General features: G+C 43.3%; 1 protein-coding gene across 1 annotated transcript in view; it reads right to left on the reverse strand.

The window, feature by feature from the left end:
* LOC110504506 (TSC22 domain family protein 3) overlaps nt 1-21,880 on the reverse strand; it is a 77,400-nt gene extending 55,520 nt beyond the window's left edge. The window contains exon 1 of the mRNA XM_021583258.3: nt 20,643-21,880. Coding sequence (XP_021438933.2) covers nt 20,643-20,980 — 338 coding nt within the window. The 5' untranslated portion in view covers nt 20,981-21,880. The remainder of the gene's footprint in view (nt 1-20,642) is intronic.
* Nucleotides 21,881-22,683: the final 803 nt, after the last annotated feature.

The raw sequence follows: 22,683 nt of genomic DNA on the forward strand, positions 1-22,683 counted from the left end.
TGGAGCCAAATGAGGAGGCCTGAGACAGAGTCTAATGAGGAGGCCTGAGACGGAGCCTAATGAGGAGGCCTGAGACAGAGTCTAATGAGGAGGCCTGAGACAGAGTCTAATGAGGAGGCCTGAGACATAGTCTAATGAGGAGGCCTGAAACAGGGTCTAATGAGGAGGCCTGAGACAGAGTCTAATGAGGAGGCCTGAGACAGAGTCTAATGAGGAGGCCTGAGACAGAGTCTAATGAGGAGGCCTGAGATGGAGCCTAATGAGGAGGCCTGAAATAGGGTCTAATGAGGAGGCCTGAGACAGAGTCTAATGAGGAGGCTGAGACAGAGTCTAATGAGGAGGCCTGAGACAGAGTCTAATGAGGAGGCCTGAGACAATGTCTAATGAGGAGGCCTGAGACAGAGTCTAATGAGGAGGCCTGAAACAGGGTCTAATGAGGAGGCCTGAGACAGAGTCTAATGAGGAGGCCTGAAACAGGGTCTAATGAGGAGGCCTGAGACCGAGTCTAATCAGGAGGCCTGAGACAGAGTCTAATGAGGAGGCCTGAAATAGGGTCTAATGAGGAGGCCTGAGGCAGAGTCTAATGAGGAGGCCTGAGACAGAGTCTAATGAGGAGGCCTGAAACAGGGTCTAATGAGGAGGCCTGAGACAGAGTCTAATGAGGAGGCCTGAGACAGAGTCTAATGAGGAGGCCTGAAACAGGGTCTAATGAGGAGGCCTGAGACAGAGTCTAATGAGGAGGCCTGTTGTTTCATTTGTTTTATGAGCCACAGCAGGAGATACATTCTGTTATCTTTGTCGTTTCATCTGTCTCATGCCGTGACAAAAGACTTGTGTTTTGGGGACTTCGTTACAATCATTATCTGTCCATGTTCAGGAAAACAACTGAGTTGGAAAGTTGTTTACAAATAACTAAGTTTTATAGTGACATGCATGTTAACAACCTAACAACACATTACTGAAAATTAATAGGGTATATTTCCTGTTAGGGAAAATTATTACTTCATAAACATGTAGAACTGAATACAGATGTCATTATTTTTCTTCTCGTTACAGCATCTTTTCCAAGCGATGGACTGTGACATCACTGGGGCGTCGCCAGGGCAACACGCCTAGCAGAACGAAGAGCTTCAGTACTTACAGTATCTAGGACCAGACAAAGTCTACCCCCCCCCCCCCCTGCGAACACGTTGCCTTGTCGCCTGATAATACCAACAGGACAGGGATAATCTGCGTGTACTGAATGCTTCCAAAATGTGCATTGTATTCCATACACAGTACTCTGTTTGAGTCGCCTACGTGACAGCCTGAGGGATAGATAGCACACTGGTTCTGTGAAGTGTAACTTCTCATGGTTCTGGTTGTGTGATATCTCCTGATTGGCTGACTAGAAAAGGGAAAACCGTTTCAAGACTCTTATAACATCATTATATTAGCTGATTAGTTGATAGTGGTGTGTTGTGTTGACAGTCAGGATGGCTGGTGTTCTGTGTGTGGACAGGTGCGTGTTGTGTTGACAGTCAGGGTGGCTGGTGTTCTGTGTGTTGATAGTGGTGTGTTGTGTTGACAGTCAGGATGGCTGGTGTTCTGTATGTTGATAGTGGTGTGTTGTGTTGACAGTCAGGATGGCTGGTGTTCTGTGTGTTGACAGGGGCGTGTTGTGTTGACAGTCAGGATGGCTGGTGTTCTGTGTGTTGACAGGGGCGTGTTGTGTTGACAGTCAGGATGGCTGGTGTTCTGTGTGTTGACAGGGGCGTGTTGTGTTGACAGTCAGGATGGCTGGTGTTCTGTGTGTTGACAGGGGCGTGTTGTGTTGACAGTCAGGATGGCTGGTGTTCTGTGTGTTGACAGGGGCGTGTTGTGTGACAGTCAGGATGGCTGGTGTTCTGTGTGTTGACAGGGGCGTGTTGTGTTTACAGCCTGTTTCATTATCTTCAATGCGTGCCAGACTGAGCCTGAGTCCAAGCAGATAAGACTGGTCTGTCGCCCAGCACTACAGCCAGCTATTACCACTCTACCACCACACACACACACACACACACACACACACACACACACACACACACACACACACACACACACACACACACACACACACACACACACACACACACACACACACACACGTACACACACACACACACTACAGCCAGTTGTCTCCACTCAACCTCTGCCACTGAATTTAAGTAACACACTCCCTTCCATTCCAACTAGAATGTCCTAGCTGAATGTGTTGCAACAACAGGCGGACCAATCACAGGCGGACCAATCACAGGCGGACCAATCACAATGAGACATAGATTGTAATGGATGGGTGGTGGCAGCACTCCCTTGCGTCTTTTGAAGTTGGCAACCCCCCCCCCCCCCCCCAAAAAAAAATGTAGAACCTTTTGATATGACTTGGAATACTGATTACTATTACATATGGGGGTGTTGGCTTTGTACATTGTTGGGTAGTGTACCAATGGGTGGGACTGTTTTTTGTTTTTGTGGAATTTTGCCCAAGACTGAAGTCATGATAGTGTGGCAGAGTTGAGCCATTCAAGATTTTGTTTTCAAGGAAAAGTTTGCACTACAGTCCAACTGGGGAAAAAAAGTCATCTGTGTCGTCAAAATAAAGGCGAGTTCTTCACGGAGACAATGAGTTCTTCACGGAGACAATGAGTTCTTCACAAAGATAATGAATTATTTCACAGAGATAATGTTATTCACAGAATAAGTCATTATCACTTCCCTCCTGCTCTACCAAATCTTTTCCAAGTATCAATCGATCTTATTTGTAAGCCACTGTTGTACACCAACGGAGCAAGAAGTGGCAAGTTTGTCATTATTAGATGTAAACAGAAGCTTATTCATCAAGCGAGGCATGGTGAGATATCAACACAGAGCTGAGACCCGTAGACTGGGTCACAAGGCAGTGAGTTACAGTGAACAGAAGGAACAGCAGCTGACTCATACAATGACCCTCGGAGTTTAAACTGTCTTATTATCATCACTAGGATTATCTCTTCAAGGACAAACGAAGGGTGAGCTCAGGAAATCAGTAGTCTCTTTATTATATTGACAGTATCTATTCAGTACTACTCTACTACTATTGACAGTATCTATTCAGTACTACTCTACTACTATTGACAGTATCTATTCAGTACTACTCTACTACTATTGACAGTATCTATTCAGTACTACTCTACTACTATTGACAGTATCTATTCAGTACTACTCTACTACTATTGACAGTATCTATTCAGTACTACTCTACTACTATTGACAGTATCTATTCAGTACTACTCTACTACTATTGACAGTATCTATTCAGTACTACTCTACTACTATTGACAGTATCTATTCAGTACTACTCTACTACTATTGACAGTATCTATGAGTGGATCTCTGGCTGCCTGTCTGCTTGTGAGTCTTGTGAGTATGAGGGGATCTCTGTATGAGATAAATAACGTATTTGTTGGCCTCTGCTGATGTGGTGATGGCCCCACTGACAGCGCCTGGCACCACTGACAGCCCCTGGCCCCACTGACAGGGCCCCTTCCACACTGACAGGGCCTGGCTAACTGACATGGCCCCTTACCCACTGACAGGGCCCCTTCCACACTGACAGGGCCTGGCTAACTGACAGCCCCTGGCCCCACTGACAGGGCCCCTTACCCACTGACAGGTCCCCTTACCCACTGACAGTGCCTGGCTGGTGATGGTGAAGGAGGCCCACGGCGACTGCTGTCCCCCACTGAGAGTGACTCCGTTTGGGTCGAAGGAGACCACGTACAGATGACTCCTGATGGTACCCTGAACCAGACATAGAGAACAAGGGAACACACACACACACACACACACACACACACACACCACCATAATACAAGGACACCACATTGTTGCCAGACATCTCCTGGCACAGCACCAAAACCCATTCACACAGTCACAGCAATGCTATAACTCAACAAGGCCATTAAAAAATATTACAGTATCTCTCTGTACTGAGTCGAACTCACCAAGCCCCTCACTATCTCTACCTCTCAAGACAAATGAACAACTCCTTGACTCATAATTGACTTCCTGAAGACTTCACCTTGAGTAGATCTCTATAATGGGACTCCAACAACAGTATACTATAAAGTATAGGGAATAGGGTGTAATTTAGGACTAAATCTGAATCCAACAGTAGTGTACTATACAGTATAGGGAATAGGGTGTATATATCTAAATCTATCTTCTATTTTGTCTTTGATTGTTCGCTAAACAAGTCTAACAATTGATATGCTTTCCCTGTGTTTACTTGTGTGTGTGTAGTATGTGTGTATGTATGCACGTGTGTGTGTGGGTACGTGTGTGTATGTGTGTGTGTGTATGCGCATGTGTGTGTCTGTGGGTGTGTGTGTGTGTGTGTGTATGCGTGTGTGTGTGTGCGTGTGCATGTGTGTGTGTGTGTGTGTGTTTGTGTGTTTTGGTCCTGACTGCTTATGACTCTGTTCTCTCTTGTCTTTTCCTCCCTGTATTCTCCCCTTCCCTATCCCCTATCCTGCCCCCTACCCCCTTCCCTACCCCCTATCCTACCCCCTACCCCCTTCCCTACTTCCTTTCCTACTCCCTTCCCTACCCCCTTTCCTACCCCCTTCCCTACCCCCTTTCCTACCCCCTTTCCTACTCCCTTCCCTACCCCCTTTCCTACCCCCTTCCCTACCCCCTTTCCTACCCCCTTCCCTACTCCCTTCTCTGTGTTCTCTAGGGTTGTGTTGTCCTTTTGAGCAGTTTGGATAGGCCTATTGCGAGACACTATGTACCAGAGGAGGCTGGTGGGAAGAGCTATTGGAGGACGGGCTCATTGTAATGGATGGACTGGTATTAGTTCCGAACACATCAAACATATGAAAACATATGTGTTTGTCTCCTTTCCATTCCAACCATTATTACAATGAGCCCATCTGCCTCTAGCTCCTCCCACCAGCCTCCTATACCATGGACAGACATTTACACAACAATAACGAGGCTATATACAGGGTCAACCGACTCAATGTGTGGAGGTACAGGTTAGTCGAGGTCATTTGTGAAGTGACTACGAGCAGATAATAAACAGTGAGTAGCTGCCGTGTAAAAACAAAGAGGGGGGAGTGAGTTAAAAATAAATAGTCTGGGTGGCCATTTGATTAGTTTGGTCATTCATAGCAGTCTTATGGCTTGGGGGTAGAAGCTGTTAAGGGAGATGTTTAGTCTTAGACTTGGTGTTCCAGTACCGCTTGCTGTGCGGAAGCAGGAGAGAACAGGATATGATTTGGATGACTGGAGTTTTTGATAATTTTTTGGGGCCTTCGTCTGACACCGCCTGGTATTTAGGTCCTGGATGTCAGGAAGCTTGGAAGCAGTTTTGTTTTTGTACCAGGTTGTTCATTTCTATGGCAAAGTAATAGGGGGGGACCCCCCCACCCCCAGTCGATAGGTGACTGAACAGTCTACAATTGGGGTTGGCGGCAGTGTAGCCTAGTGGTTAGAGCGTTGGACTAACAACCGAAAGGTTGTAAGATTGAATCCCCGAGCTGACAAGGTACAAAATCTGTCGTTCTGCCCCTGAACAAGGCAGTTAACCTACCGTTCCTAGGACGTCATGAAAAATAAGAATTTGTTCTTAACTGACTTGTCTAGTAAAATAAAAAAAAACACACTAGCTCCAGTACCGGGAGTCACCTAGCCACCTCTAGTCTGCTGTTTGACTTGACATTAGTCACCTAGCCACCTCTAGTCTGCTGTTTGACTTGACATTAGTCACCTAGCCACCTCTAGTCTGCTGTTTGACTTGACATTAGTCACCTAGCCACCTCTAGTCTGCTGTTTGACTTGACATTAGTCACCTAGCCACCTCTAGTCTGCTGTTTGACTTGACATTAGTCACCTAGCCATGCTACTACTTCCACTGTTTTGACAAAAGGTTGAGGCGTCCGCATGGTCCTAAATTATTTTTGTTGGGCCTCCCGGGTGGCGCATTGGTCTAAGGCAGTGCTAGCTGTGCCACCAGAGATTCTGGGTTGCAGCCAGCCGCGACCGGGAGGCTCATGGGGTGGCTCACAATTGGCCCAGCATCGTCTGGGTTAGGGAGGGTTTCGCCGGCAGGGATATCCTTGTCTCATTGCACACTAGCAACTCCTGTGGCGGGCCGGGTGCAGCGCACACTGACCAGGTCGCCAGGTGTACGTTGTTTCTTCCAACACATTGGTGCGGCTGGCTTCCGGTTTGGATGTGCATTGTGTCAAGAAGCAGTGTGGCTTAGTTGGGTTGTGTTTCGGAGGACACATGGTTCTCGACCTTCGCCTCTTCCGAGTCTGTACTGGAGTTGCAGCGATGAGACAAGACTGTAACTTCTACCAATTGGATGCCACAAAATTTAGGTAAAAAAAAAAATATATATATATATATATATATATATATATTGTAGCCTGTTTTAAATTGTTGGTGTTGAGCTAGGGTATCGTGACTTGGCTTACCCTGCCATACCCAATTGACGCCCCTGGTTTGTACATTCATTTTACATTGACATTTTAGTCATTTAGCAGAAACTTTTAGCCAGAGGGTTAAGTACCTTGCTCAAGGGCACAACAACATATTTTGTTCCCACCTAGTCAGCTGAGTAATCTGAACCAGCAACCTTTAGGTTATTGACCCAACACTCTTAACTGCTAGGCTAACTGCCACCCATATGGCTAGAATAACTGCCGCCCAAACTGCTAGGCTAACTGCCACCCATACGGCTAGGCTACATGCCACCCATACTGCTAGGCGAACTGCCACCCATACTGCTAGGCTAACTGCCACCCATACTGCTAGGCTAACTGCCACCCATACTGCTAGGCTAACTGCCACCCATACTACTAGGCTAACTGCCACCCATACTACTAGGCTAACTGCCACCCATACAGCTAGGCTAACTGCCACCCATATGGCTAGGCTAACTGCCACCCATACTGCTAGGCTAACTGCCACCCATACTGCTAGGCTAACTGACACCCATACTACTAGGCTAACGGCCACCCATACGGCTAGGCTAACTGCCACCCATACGGCTAGGCTAACTGCCACCCATATGGCTAGGCTAACTGCCACCCATACTGCTAGGCTAACTGCCACCCATACTGCTAGGCTAACTGCCAACCATACTGCTAGGCTAACTGCCACCCATACGGCTAGGCTAACTGCCAACCATACTGCTAGGCTAACTGCCACCCATACTGCTAGGCTAACTGCCACCCATACTGCTAGGCTAACTGCCACCCATACTGCTAGGCTAACTGCCACCCATACTGCTAGGCTAACTGCCACCCATACTGCTAGGCTAACTGCCACCCATACGGCTAGGCTAACTGCCACCCATACTGCTAGGCTAACAACCTTGTTTGTACTTTGTTAAATACATTGGATGTTCTTCACAGTGTAAGTCTTTCAACAGTATGATACGTTTGTATATAGACTGTACTACATCCACAGTACAAACTACAGTCTGTCTGAGATGTCATGTGACGAGAGGAGCTGCTGCTATTCAAAGTTTGCTGTGTTTGAGTTCACTTCGTACTATTCACCTTGTAGAAATCAGGCACATCTATTCAAATGGACTGCCTTCATCGAGGGACCTGCTGTTCACGTTCAACTCTTAAGTGACAGGATGAGTGTATTCTTTCCCGTCTGGAGAGCTCGCAAATTCACTGACTGGACAGTGGCCAGATTCCCAAAATGCTTTGTTGCTAATGTAACGTGGGTCTCACTGCTTGAGGTGGCCATGTCAATGAGTTTATAACAAGCGCTAGCTCACTAACACTGCCAACGGCAGAAGCTAGTGTTCCTTCTCTAAAGCCAATAGCCTCAGAGTCTGCAGTCAGAGCTCCTCAAAGCCAACTACCCCCCCCCCCCTACCCCTCCCCATTCATCCTGTTGGATCACAGATCCTTTTTCAAAGCCACATTCAAAGGAAAGCAAGGAAAAGCCTCTTGAGCCAGAAAGCCAGCAGCCTCTCATGACCCTACCAAGGATTTTACGTAACATGGCTGCCACAGCCCACTGTTCCGCTTGCTCCTTCACATCTCAAACAGCACCGTAATGGCCTATATATTCGCACTACTGTTGACCAGGGCCCTATATAGCGCACTACTGTTGACCAGGGCCCTATATAGTGCACTACTGTTGACCAGGGCCCTATATAGTGCACTACTGTCGACCAGGGCCCTATATAGTGCACTACTGTCGACCAGGGCCCTATATAGCGCACTACTGTCGACCAGGGCCCTATATAGTGCACTACTGTCGACCAGGACCCCCCAGTGAACTAAATGACTGGTGAGACATTTCATTGAGTGGAGTGGTTAGGATGGACTCATCAGAAGAACCACATACCAACACACAACTGGAATGTCTTTGAGACATTTTTACATTCCTGGCCCAGATGACCCAAAAATATCTTAATACTCTTCTTCTTCCCCTGTTTAACTCACTAACACGCGATGACTAGTGTACATTTCATTACTCTTAATTATTTACTGTGTTCACAGAATCACATTTCTCATTTTCACAGAGTTTTGCATGTGTCCATCTGTCTGTCTGTGTGTTTGTGTTTTTTATTTTTATTTGCTGTGTGTGTGTGTGCTTGTGTGCGTGTGCGTGTGTGTGTGCTTGTGTGCGTGTGTGTGTGTGTGTGCGTGCTTGTGTGCGTGTGTGTCTGTGTGTGTGTGTGTGTGTGTCTGTGGGTGTGTCTGTGGGTGTAGTCTGTGGGTGTAGTCTGTGGGTGTAGTCTGTGGGTGTGTCTGTGGGTGTAGTCTACATGAGTAGTTACAACTTGATCCACCTTAATGATTAATCTCTCTTGGTAAGAAACTAGTTCCACAGGAAGAAAAAAATCACGATGGTTGAGAGGCCGAGACTCTATTTGAGTCTCGAATCAAATCAAATTGTTATTAGTCGCATAGCGTACACATGTTTTTCAGATGTTATCGCAGGTGCTTATGTTTTTTTTTAGCTCCAACAGGGCAGTAATACCTAACAGTACAAAACAATACACACAAATCCAACAGTTGCGTTGGCAGGAAGAGGAGACGGGTACTCAGGTCCAGGGTACTAGGCTGAGTGTTCTGTCTGCAGACTGGTGTCCTTGTTACCACCTACGTTCTGTCTCCCTATCAACATCGTGTCAACATAGGTCAATGTGGGCAACGCCAGGGTACACACCCTCACACTGTGCCAGAAGTCTGTAGGTATAGAGAGGTTCCAGTGTACTAGGCTGAGTGTTCTGTCTGCAGACTGGTGTCCTCGTTACCACCTACGTTCTGTCTCCCTACCAACATCGTGTCAACACAGGTCAATGTGGGCAACGCCAGGGTACACACCCTCACACTGTGCCAGAAGTCTGTAGGTTATAGGGAGGTTCCAGGTGGATGGGGAAGCCGTTCTCTCTGTAGAATTCTGTCCTAAATACATGTTTTACCTCCCTCTGTCTCCTCCTTTCACCATCCCATTGCAATCCAGACCATTGTACACCGAATGTACAAAACATTAGGAACACCTTTGTAATATTGAGTTAGAGCAGGTGTTCATAATGTTTTGTACACTCAGAGTATATGGCCGCCTTGCAGCATTTAAAACCACTTCATCATATCCAAGTATAAATCATGTGTTTTTAGTTTTTAGTTTTTCATCTAAGTGATGAATAAAGTATCGCCTGGCATAAACAAGTATCTTAGTTTCTGCAGGAAATTTGCTCAACTCTGAAGAGGGAGGAAGGACCAGTTGACCACAGTGGCTTTAGCCAAAAGGCTTTTGACCCCTGTTTTGCAATAGTCCTATAAGCCCGACACACCCACAGCTATCATAAATACATCAAGAACAGAGTGTTCCCTTTGCAAACAACACACACACACACACACACACACACACACACACACACACACACACACACACACACACAGTAACGTGGAATGGTGATAGGTCTTCCAATGTACTGTCGGCTTATCTCTGTTATTTATATATCATCACAAGAGATAAAGGTACACTGCCTTCAGAAAGTATTCACACCCCTTGACTTTCTCCACATGTTGTTGTGTTACAGCCTGAATTTAAAATGGATTACATTTTTTTGGTGCGTGTCAGTAGCCCACACACACTACTCTGTAATGTGAAAGCGGAATTGTTTTTCAATTTCTTTTAATTTTTTTTACTAATTCATTAAAAAAAAATGTAAATGCTGAAATGTCTTGAGTCATTGAGTTAAGTATTCAAATCCTTTGTTATGGCAAGCCTAAATAAGTTCAGAGGTAAAAATGTGCTTAACAAGTCATAATACAGTTCTTTACAATCACTTTGGCATTAATTTCAGAACCTTGATGTCATTTTAAAAAACTCTAGACTCAACTCACAACCAATGATCAAAATGCTAATTTTTCAAAACTCTTAACACTTTTTCCAAATGCTTGGATACAATACACATACAACTAAGATCATTTTTTCATTTAACTAAAATCACCTGTTCAAAATGACACAACTTAACATCCAAGTATTACCATTTCAAAATGCAATTCACACATGACATCTGAGATGACTGTCTATTCATTTCATTACAATGATCTAACTATCAATTGATACAACAGCTCAAAATTATAAGTAACTGTTACATTACTCTTTATGTCTAGTTTTATGGAAACTGACAAACAATATTCCATGTTAAGATCATGAAAGTTTCAGGATAACGAGATCCATTGACATCAATTACCGTGGAAACAACCAATTGGACGACATTATCTATGGATGTAATATTTAATCATCATTCTTTATCAGACACTGTTTCTATGGTCCCATGTACCACTTTTCCAGACCGTGTTTTCAGATTTGACATGACTGTACACTCACCAGCCACTTTATTAGGTACACCTATCTAGTACTGGGTAGCACCCCCTTTTGCCTCCACAACAGCCTGAATTATTCACGGTGTTGTACGTTAAGAGATGCCATTCTGCACACCACTGTTTTAAACAGCTGTTATTTGAGCATGTGTGGCCTTTCTGTTAGCTTGTATGAGTCTGGACATTCTCCTCTGACCTCTGACCTCTCTCATTAACAAGGTGTTTCTGCCCACAGAACTGCCGCTCACTGAATGCGTTTTGTTTATCGCACCATTCTCTGTAAACTCTAGAGACTGTAGTGCGTAAAAATCCCAGGAAGGCAGCTGTTTCTGAGATGCTGGAATCTCCATGTGTGGCATTTTATTTTTTACCTTTATTTAACTAGGCAAGTCAGTTAAGAACAAATTCTTATTTTCAATGACGGCCTAGGAACAGTGGGTTAACTGCCTGTTCATCAACATCAACAATCATTCCACGGTCCAAGTTGCTTAGATTACGCATCATGGCCGTTGTAATGTTTGGTCGAACAACATCTAAAGCTCTCTACTCTATATACTCTATATATTGAGTTGCAGGCAGCCACATGATTCGCTGTTCGAATGTGACCTTCCTTGATGGGCTAAATCAGGTATGTAGAGCTGATGGTGTGACCTATGTCATTGTGTGGGATAATGTCAGGTTCCACCATGCTCAAATGGTGCAAGTATTGTTTCAGGCCCAACCACAATTTACCACGCTGTACTTACCCCCATACTCTCCTTTCCTAAAACCCGATTGAGGAATTTTTCTCCACATGGAGGTGGAAGGTATATGATAGGCGCCCTCATGAACAAGCCGCCCTTCTCCAGGCCATGGATGACGCATGCAATGACATCACGGCAGACCAGTGTCGGGTCTGGATTAGCCATGCCCTGAAGATTCTTCCCAAGATGTTTAGCTAATGAAAACATCCATTGTGATGTGGATGAGAACCTGTGGCCAAATCCACAAGACAGAGTTGAAGGAAATATAGAAGTACAGTAATCCATCCTTTGTTTTGCTTTTTACAGTAAGCCAGGTGAGGAACACTGCAGTGATGTTTTACAGTAAGCCAGGTGAGGAACACTGCAGTTGATGTTTTACAGTAAGCCAGGTGAGGAACACTGCAGTGATGTTTTACAGTAAGCCAGGTGAGGAACACTGCAGTTGATGTTTTACAGTAAGCCAGGTGAGGAACACTGCAGTTGATGTTTTACAGTAAGCCAGGTGAGGAACACTGCAGTGATGTTTTACAGTAAGCCAGGTGAGGAACACTGCAGTTGATGTTTTACAGTAAGCCAGGTGAGGAACACTGCAGTTGATGTTTTACCGTAAGCCAGGTGAGGCACACTGCAGTTGATGTTTTACAGTAAGCCAGGTGAGGAACACTGCAGTTGATGTTTTACAGTAAGCCAGGTGAGGAACACTGCAGTGATGTTTTACAGTAAGCCAGGTGAGGAACACTGCAGTGATGTTTTACAGTAAGCCAGGTGAGGAACACTGCAGTTGATGTTTTACAGTAAGCCAGGTGAGGAACACTGCAGTGATGTTTTACAGTAAGCCAGGTGAGGAACACTGCAGTGATGTTTTACAGTAAGCCAGGTGAGGAACACTGCAGTTGATGTTTTACAGTAAGCCAGGTGAGGAACACTGCAGTTGATGTTTTACTGTAGTTTTTTTTCTTTTTTTTGTAGCTAAGTATTTTTGCTTTGATTAACAGAAACCTATGAGTGATTTTATTGTATTTCATCAATAAATGTCATATTTTGTTCAGTGATTCCACTGTGTCTGCAGTACTCTCTTTACTGGTCCTTTTACAGTGATGTATTTACGTGTAGTACCATAATGAAACCTGTATCACATATTTTGTACTACAATATTTAATGATTGAACGAACAACTACATGCTGAAACTATCGGTATCTTGTGTCTGGGTGATCTAAATGAATGTTCCTGTAACGTACTGGGTGATCTAAATGAATGTTCCTGTAACGTACTGGGTGATCTAAATGAATGTTCCTGTAACGTACTGGGTGATCTAAATGAATGTTCCTGTAACGTACTGGGTGATCTAAATGAATGTTCCTGTAACGTACTGGGTGATCTAAATGAATGTTCCTGTAACGTACTGGGTGATCTAAATGAATGTTCCTGTAACGTACTGGGTGATCTAAATGAATGTTCCTGTAACGTACTGGGTGATCTAAATGAATGTTCCTGTAACGTACTGGATGATCTAAATGAATGTTCCTGTAACGTACTGGGTGATCTAAATGAATGTTCCTGTAACGTACTGGGTGATCTAAATTAATGTTCCTGTAACGTACTGGGTGATCTAAATGAATGTTCCTGTAATGTACTGGGTGATCTAAATGAATGTTCCTGTAACGTACTGGGTGATCTAAATGAATGTTCCTGTAACGTACTGGGTGATCTAAATGAATGTTCCTGTAACGTACTGGGTGATCTAAATGAATGTTCCTATTGGTATTTCATGATAAATGAGTTATTTGAACCAATGATTCTGCTTGATTCTGACATGAACAACGCTTTGAGAGTTGGACAGCCTGTGTTACTGTCACGTTCTGACCATAGTTATTTTGTGTTTTCCTTCTTTTAGTGTTGGTCAGGACGTGAGCTGGGTGGGCATTCTATGTTGTGTGTCTGGTTTGTCTATTTCTATGTTTGGCCTGATATGGTTCTCAATCAGAGGCAGGTGTTAGTCATTGTCTCTGATTGGGAACTGTATTTAGGTAGCCTGTTTTGTGTTGGGTTTTGTGGGTGATTGTTTCTTGTCTTTGTGTCTACGCACCAGATAAGACTGTGTTCGGTTTGCACATGTATTGTTTTGCATTCTGTTCATGTTGAGTTACCTTATTAAAATAACATGAACTCTAACCACGCTGCGTTTTGGTCCGCCTCTCCTTCCCAGGAAGAAAGCCGAGACACAGTTACAAGTGATGACCGTTTTGAGTTTTGTGTCTAGAGTTTTGAAAAATGACCACAAGGTTCTGAAATTAGTGCCAAAGGGATTGTAAAAAAAACTGTCATTTACATGGACTTGAAAATCTATGGCAAGTCCTGAAAAAAAGGTTGTCTAGCAATGATCAACAACCAATTTGACAGAGCTTGAAGAATTTTGAAAATAATAATGGGCATATGTTGCGGAATCCAGTTGCGGAAAGCTCTTAGAGAATTACCCAGAAAGACTCACAGCTCTTAGAGATTTACCCAGAAAGACTCACAGCTCTTAGAGACTTACCCAGAAAGACACATGGCTGTAATCGCTGTCAAATGTGTTTCTACAAAGTATTGACTCAGGGGTGTGAAAACTTATGTCAATGAGATATTTCTGCATTTCATATTCAATACCTTTGCAAAACAATTCAAAAACGTGTTTTTCACTGTCATTATGGGGTATTGTGTGTAGATGGGTAAAAAATAAAATAATATTTACTCATTTTGAATTCAGGCTGTAACACAACAAAATGTGCTGAAGGCTCTGTAGCTAGTACAGTCAATGCCAAGTAGAGAAGTGATTGTCAACACAATAAAACTGATTATACTTTTAACAGCTGAGTTACTTGCGTAATCTTGGTGACGTTGGCATGAAGTTATTTATGCTAGCATATTTGACAACAATAAAGCTGCCATGAAGTAAAGATACATCTTTGACAAGAATAAAGCTGCCATGAAGTGAAAGATACATATTTGACAAGAATAAAGCTGTGAAAATGACAGTGGCAGCCAACATTCAGTCTTAATGGCGACAGAAGTCTGGCAGCGTTTCTCATAACACTCCATTGAGCAACACACCTAATGTAAACACATCTATAAAAACTGTTCTCGCCCAAATCGGCTACAGTGTTTTGTGTTTAGACTTGTTTTTAGTTCTTGCACCAATCATACTGTGCTTGATGATTTCATGACTTGTTATTTAAAGCCTGCAGGTATAATTATTTCTGACTTTTTTTTGTCTCTCTATGTGTCAACATTTTTGACTGATTCAAAACGGCAGTTTTCTGTTGTTGTTGAGAGGATCATTACTAGACGTAATAGAGATTCTAACAGGGTCATACATGTCCACAACAAGTCTTAAAATTCATTTTTTAAGACGTAACAACTCATTACGATTGAAGTGTTACAGAATACCTTCCAATCTAAGTAGTCTCCTGGTTTTCAGACATTACCAAGAACCCTGTCTGATGGTTCAGGTGAGGTTGAGGTCAAAGGAGAATGCTTAGGTCACACCAATCACACCAATGAAAAGATGTCCAACATGTTTTTTATTACCAAATTATCTGTCACGTGTACTAAATATTTAGAAATATGTTTTAAAGATATAATTGCACTTTTCTCTGACATTAATTTTTAACCAATATCTCTGCTTCGCTGACATTAATGCTTCCCAGTTCAATGTACAGTGGGGCAAAAAAGTATTTAGTCAGCCACCAATTGTGCAAGTTCTCCCATTTAAAAAGATGAGAGAGACCTGTAATTTTCATCATAGGTACACTTCAACTATGACAGACAAAATACGAAAAAATTTTCCAGAAAATCACATTGTAGGATTTTTAATGAATGTATTTGCAAATTATGGTGGAAAGTAAGTATTTGGTCAATAACAAAAGTTTATCTCAATACTTTGTTATATACCCTTTGTTGGCAATGACAGAGGTTAAACATTTTCTGTAAGTCTTCACAAGGTTTTCACACACTGTTGCTGGTATTTTGGCCCATTCCTCCATGCAGATCTCCTCTAGAGCAGTGATGCTTTGGGGCTGTTGCTGGGCAACACAGACTTTCAACTCCCTCCAAATATTTTCTATGGGGTTGAGATCTGGAGACTGGCTAGGCCACTCCAGGACCTTGAAATGCTTCTTACGAAGCCACTCTTTTCTTGCCCGGGTGGTGTGTTTGGGATCGTTGTCATGCTGAAAGACCCAGCCACATTTCATCTTCAACGCCCTTGCTGATGGAAGGAGGTTTTCACTCAAAATCTCACGATACATGGCCCCATTCATTCTTTCCTTTACAGTTCTATTTTGGTTTCATCTGACCATATGACATTCTCCCAATCTTCTTCTGGATCATCCAAATGCTCTCTAGCAAACTTCAGACGGGCCTGGACATGTACTGGCTTAAGCAGGGAGACACGTCTGGCACTGCAGGATTTGAGTCCCTGGCGGCGTAGTGTGTTACTGATGGTAGGCTTTGTTACTTTGGTCCCAGCTCTCTGGAGGTCATTCACTAGGTCCCCCCGTGTGGTTCTGGGATTTTTGCTCACTGTTCTTGTGATCATTTTGACCCCACGGGGTGAGATCTTGCGTGGAGCCCCAGATCGAGGGAGATTATCAGTGGTCTTGTATGTCTTCCATTTCCTAATAATTGCTCTCACAGTTGATTTTTTCAAACCAAGCTGCTTACCTATTGCAGATTCAGTCTTCCCAGCCTGGTGCAGGTCTGCAATTTTGTTTCTGGTGTCCTTTGACAGCTCTTTGGTCTTGGCCATAGTGGAGTTTGGAGTGTGACTGTTTGAGGTTGTGGACAGGTTTAACTTATACTGATAAGAAGTTCAAACAGGTGCCATTAATACAGGTAACGAGTGGAGGACAGAGGAGCCTCTTAAAGAAGAAGTTACAGGTCTGTGAGAGCCAGAAATCTTGCTTGTTTGTAGGTGACCAAATACTTATTTTCCACCATAATTTGCAAATAAATTCATTAAAAATCCTACAATGTGATTTTCTGGATTTTTTTTCTCATTTTGTCTGTCATAGTTGAAGTGTATCTATGATGAAAATTACAGGCCTCTCTCATCTTTTTAAGTGGGAGAACTTGCACAATTGGTGGCTGACTAAATACTTTTTTGCCCCACTGTATATGGAGGTCAAAGGTGGCGTTGCCGTTGATCAAATCAAATCAAATTTATTTATATAGCTCTTCGTACATCAGCTGATATCTCAAAGTGCTGTACAGAAACCCAGCCTAAAACCCCAAACAGCAAGCAATGCAGGTGTAGAAGCACGGTGGCTCGGAAAAACTCCCTAGAAAGGCCAAAACCTAGGAAGAAACCTAGAGAGGAACCAGGCTATGTGGGGTGGCCAGTCCTCTTCTGGCTGTGCCGGGTGGAGATTATAACAGAACATGGCCAAGATGTTCAAATGTTCATAAATTACCTGCATGGTCGAATAATAATAAGGCATTGATGACGGTGCTCGTTGTCGACATAATGTCCTAGTGAAGATATTTCTCAGGAGGCCTTCACATTTTACTGCTCAGAAACCAAACATGACACTTGCAATCTGTACCTTTCAAAGTGTGTATAGACAGTACTGTTTCAGTGTGTATAGACAGTACTGTTTCAGTGTGTACAGACAGTACTGTTTCAGTGTGTACAGACAGTACTGTTTCAGTGTGTACAGACAGTACTGTTTCAGTGTGTATAGACAGTACTGTTTCAGTGTGTACAGACAGTACTGTTTCAGTGTGTACAGACAGTACTGTTTCAGTGTGTATAGACAGTACTATTTCAGTGTGTACAGACAGTACTGTTTCAGTGTGTACAGACAGTACTGTTTCAGTGTGTACAGACAGTACTGTTTCAGTGTGTACAGAGAGTACTGTTTCAGTGTGTACAGACAGTACTGTTTCAGTGTGTATAGACAGTAATGTTTCAGTGTGTACAGACAGTACTGTTTCAGTGTGTACAGACAGTACTGTTTCAGTGTGTATAGAAAGTACTGTTTCAGTGTGTACAGGCAGTACTGTTTCAGTGTGTACAGACAGTACTATTTCAGTGTGTACAGACAGTACTGTTTCAGTGTGTATAGACTGTACTATTTCAGTGTGTACAGACAGTACTATTTCAGTGTGTACAGACAGTACTATTTCAGTGTGTCTAGACAGTACTGTTTCAGTGTGTACAGACAGTACTGTTTCAGTGTGTATAGACAGTACTATTTCAGTGTGTCTAGACAGTACTGTTTCAGTGTGTACAGACAGTACTGTCTCAGTGTGTACAGACAGTACTGTTTCAGTGTGTATAGACAGTACTATTTCAGTGTGTACAGACAGTACTGTTTCAGTGTGTACAGACAGTACTGTTAGTGCTTTCATAAATCGGAAGGACAGCAATGATGGCTGCTGAAGCTATGGAATAGTTCCAATGGTCATTTTGGTTCATTTTATTTTGAACTGAGTGTAAGTCATTCCTAGGGTTGCCAAACATAGATGTGAACTGGCAGTAATCTGCTGCATGACTTGTTTAATCCCCACTAACACGTCAGCATGTTTCCAAACAAACCTGCGATTTTGTGTGTACAATTTGGCCACGATGAGAGAAAGAGGAAGTCGAGTGTATGTACAGGTCATCCCTTTCCTGTCGTCAAATGAGTTAGTAGCGTCATGAGTGGAATGTTTATTAATAGGATTCATCATTTAATTATTAATCAATAAACATTATTTTGCGAAACGTGCCCGAAAAATCCTGTGATTTTATGTCAAACGGTTTTGTTATATTTTAGTCTTCTGTGATGTATGTAGAGTGTCATATTGGGATGCAAACTCGAAAATGGAATGCATTTCAACTCTATATCTGGGCCCATAACCATGTGTGTGAGGTGTATACTTCTGTTTCAAAGTAGATTTGTTTAAGACTACTGAGAAACTGCTCTGTGTGACCCTGAATTAAACCAGCCATAGTATAGGTTAATAAGCCTCCTGCAACCCACCCAAACTAATGAATACTGAGTCCAATGTCATATTAATAATATATTAATAATAATATATGAATAATAATATTATAAGTTGTCTTTTAGAACAAAAACAAATAGGTATTTGTGATTGGTTGTTTTTTACAGTTACGACCAATGAGGTTCTTTGATAAAAACCTTTCCTCTTCCTTACGTCTAGAGGAAAGGTTTTTATCAAAGAACCTCATTGGTCCATTGTGATGTTTTGATTTTAAGATAGACGTATTGTATTCATGTTTTTGTTGATTACGTTGATAATATTGTTGTTGTCATTTGTGTTTGTGACAGGCGTAGCACCAATACATTCCTTGTAAACGAACATTGAAAAAGTACACAAGCAGAAAGTGGAACTGTATAGTAAAACCAAAAGAAGGAAGGGATGGTTTAAACCACTTTCAGTTCAGGTGATTAGGATGAGGAAGGGATGGGGTTAAACCACTTTCAGTTCAGGTGATTAGGATGAGGAAGGGATGGGGTTAAACCACTTTCAGTTCAGGTGATTAGGATGAGGAAGGGATGGGGTTAAACCACTTTCAGTTCAGGTGATTAGGATGAGGAAGGGATGGGGTTAAACCACTTTCAGTTCAGGTGATTAGGATGAGGAAGGGATGGGGTTAAACCACTTTCAGTTCAGGTGATTAGGATGAGGAAGGGATGGGGTTAAACCACTTTCAGTTCAGGTGATTAGGATGAGGAAGGGATGGGGTTAAACCACTTTCAGTTCAGGTGATTAGGATGAGGAAGGGATGGGGTTAAACCACTTTCAGTTCAGGTGATTAGGATGAGGAAGGGATGGGGTTAAACCACTTTCAGTTCAGGTGATTAGGATGAGGAAGGGATGGGGTTAAACCACTTTCAGTTCAGGTGATTAGGATGAGGAAGGGATGGGGTTAAACCACTTTCAGTTCAGGTGATTAGGATGAGGAAGGGATGGGGTTAAACCACTTTCAGTTCAGGTGATTAGGATGAGGAAGGGATGGGGTTAAACCACTTTCAGTTCAGGTGATTAGGATGAGGAAGGGATGGGGTTAAACCACTTTCAGTTCAGGTGATTAGGATGAGGAAGGGATGGGGTTAAACCACTTTCAGTTCAGGTGATTAGGATGAGGAAGGGATGGGGTTAAACCACTTTCAGTTCAGGTGATTAGGATGAGGAAGGGATGGGGTTAAACCACTTTCAGTTCAGGTGATTAGGATGAGGAAGGGATGGGGTTAAACCACTTTCAGTTCAGGTGATTAGGATGAGGAAGGGATGGGGTTAAACCACTTTCAGTTCAGGTGATTAGGATGAGGAAGGGATGGGGTTAAACCACTTTCAGTTCAGGTGATTAGGATGAGGAAGGGATGGGGTTAAACCACTTTCAGTTCAGGTGATTAGGATGAGGAAGGGATGGGGTTAAACCACTTTCAGTTCAGGTGATTAGGATGAGGAAGGGATGGGGTTAAACCACTTTCAGTTCAGGTGATTAGGATGAGGAAGGGATGGGGTTAAACCACTTTCAGTTCAGGTGATTAGGATGAGGAAGGGATGGGGTTAAACCACTTTCAGTTCAGGTGATTAGGATGAGGAAGGGATGGGGTTAAACCACTTTCAGTTCAGGTGATTAGGATGAGGAAGGGATGGGGTTAAACCACTTTCAGTTCAGGTGATTAGGATGAGGAAGGGTCTCTCTTTACATAACACTGCCTGGTTTATTAATGTTCCCATAAGTACAGTGGCAATATTGAAGTTACTCATTGTTACATTGCACTTACACTGTACTTAGGGTTACGGCAAGGCGTAGGGCTGGTTAGATTTACTGCTGTAAGCACAGTATAACAATGAGTAATCACAATAATGATTACATTGTACAGTAATTACACTAATAATGACACAGTAATAATTACAGTAATAATGAGACAGTAATGAGTGAGATAATGTGAAGAGGTGTTGTGAGGTGTTTCATGTATCAACAACGTGAGAATGAGGATGGGCGGTGTATAGAGGTGAAGTACAGTACCTGTGGAAGAACAGCAGGATGGACAGCGTGGTCTGGTCGATGTTGCTGTTGCAGATGCCCTCGTTGAGCAGGTAACAGGGGTCTCTGACCACAGACTCCAGAGAGTCCAGCCTCATCATGCTGTTCAGCTTGTCTGTGTTCACGTTCTGGTTCTGGAACGTCAGCTGCTCACGGAACTGGCGGAAGTGGCTGAGCGACGTGGGGCTGCCCATCAGAGGGGTGCTGTTGCCTCTGCCCTCACCCCCTCCTCCAGCTGGGTCTTCACAGTTAGCCAGGTCCAGGCAGCAGGAGCAGCAGTCCAGACCGATGGGAGAGCGACATTCTTCTCCTTCTGACATGATGACAGCAGATCAGGCAGTCAGGTCAGCAGAATACCTTGAGGGACTGGAGAGACGAGGATAGAGCTCCACAGCAGGAGAGAGAGGTATAAAGAGAAAGACCGTGGCACTGGTCTCTCTTCTTCTCAGGCTTGTAGTTGTTGTTGTGTGTAGGGTGTATTCCTCAGCATACGCAGAGGGAAGGATTGCCTCCCTCCAGGTTCTCTGGATTGGTTGTGTTGGTAAGTCAAGTGTCCTCAGCTTCCTCCTCTTCCCTGAGAGTAGGCAGTCAGTCGTGTCTCCCTGACTCTCAAACTCGTCCTGTTAATAAGGCTTTGTTTGCTTTGGTTGTGAGACACTCGCTTCTGTGTCTGTGGGGGAGAGAGAGTTAGCCAATACTGTGCTGTCTGTCTGTGGAGGAGAGAGAGTTAGCCAATGCTGTGCTGTCTGTGTCTGAGTCGAACACACTCGCCCTGATTCAGCGGGAACGCGTTTCAAAGCTGCTTATCACTTTTTTTTTTTGCCCAACGTTTGCGTGCTTCGAGACAGAGGGAGGGAGGTGGGGAAACCTTGTGATTGGTAGACGGCTGGCCCTCCTCTTTCTCTGCTCTCTCAACTGCTACATCACGATTGTTATTATTAAAGAGAGAGAGGGAGAGAGAGGAAGCAAGAGTGACAGAGAGAGAGAGAGACAGAGGGAGAGACAGGGAGAGCGAGAGAAAGCGAAAGAGGAAGAGAGAGCATGAACACATACAGAAAATCGAATTAGCATTCTAAAAAAATCCCTATCAAAATCCTTCAGTTTAAACTAGAGATATCATTGACAACGATAAACACCTGCCTCTGATTGAGAACCAATCCAGGCAACCGTAGACTGACCTAGACAACTAAACTGAACACAACCTCATAAATCTACAAAAAAAAAAACCCTAGACAAGAAAAAACACATAGATCACCCATATCACACCCTGGCCTAACCACAATAATAAAGAAAACAAAAAGATAACTAAGGCCAGGGGCGTGACACTAATGGTAGTTCATAAAGACATACACATCTATAGGGAGGCTCAGGCCAATCAGAATTGAGTAACTATTAATAGGAAGAGAGGGGGGGGGGGTACAATGTACATGAACATGGCATATTTTGACAAATGTACATTTTCACACTCAATGGGCACAAACAAAAGTCCATGTCTGTAATATTTATAGTTCATCCATTTTAAGTCTGTTCAAGTTAAGATAGTAAAAATCTATATTTGCAATCTTCTCAGTTTGTCCCCAGTTTGTTTATTGTGCTAAGTGAATTTTGATATCTGGCCCAGTGTGTTATTTTCTCAAACAACAGTATCACAAGCTAGAAAATAGAATGTCATTACATTTGAATTGAAAATTATATCATGCAGGCCATGGCTGCCACAGTAAAATCAAATGGTTTTCATTATACAAAGTAAGTAAACAGATAGCCCTTGATTTAATTAAGTTAGGGGAACTTATCTATCCAGAGTGTGCTTAAGTTAGGGGAACTTATGTATCCAGAGTGTGCTTAAGTTAGGGGAACTTATCTATCCAGAGTGTGATTAAGTTATGGGAACTTATCTATCCAGAGTGTAATTAAGTTTGGGGAACTTATCTATCCAGAGTGTGATTAAGTTAGGGGAACTTATGTATCCAGAGTGTGCTTAAGTTAGGGGAACTTATCTATCCAGAGTGTGATTAAGTTAGGG

Source organism: Oncorhynchus mykiss, chromosome 25 (assembly GCF_057628025.1).
Source record: "Oncorhynchus mykiss isolate SJ-2025 chromosome 25, ASM5762802v1, whole genome shotgun sequence".
Taxonomy (NCBI): domain Eukaryota; kingdom Metazoa; phylum Chordata; class Actinopteri; order Salmoniformes; family Salmonidae; genus Oncorhynchus; species Oncorhynchus mykiss.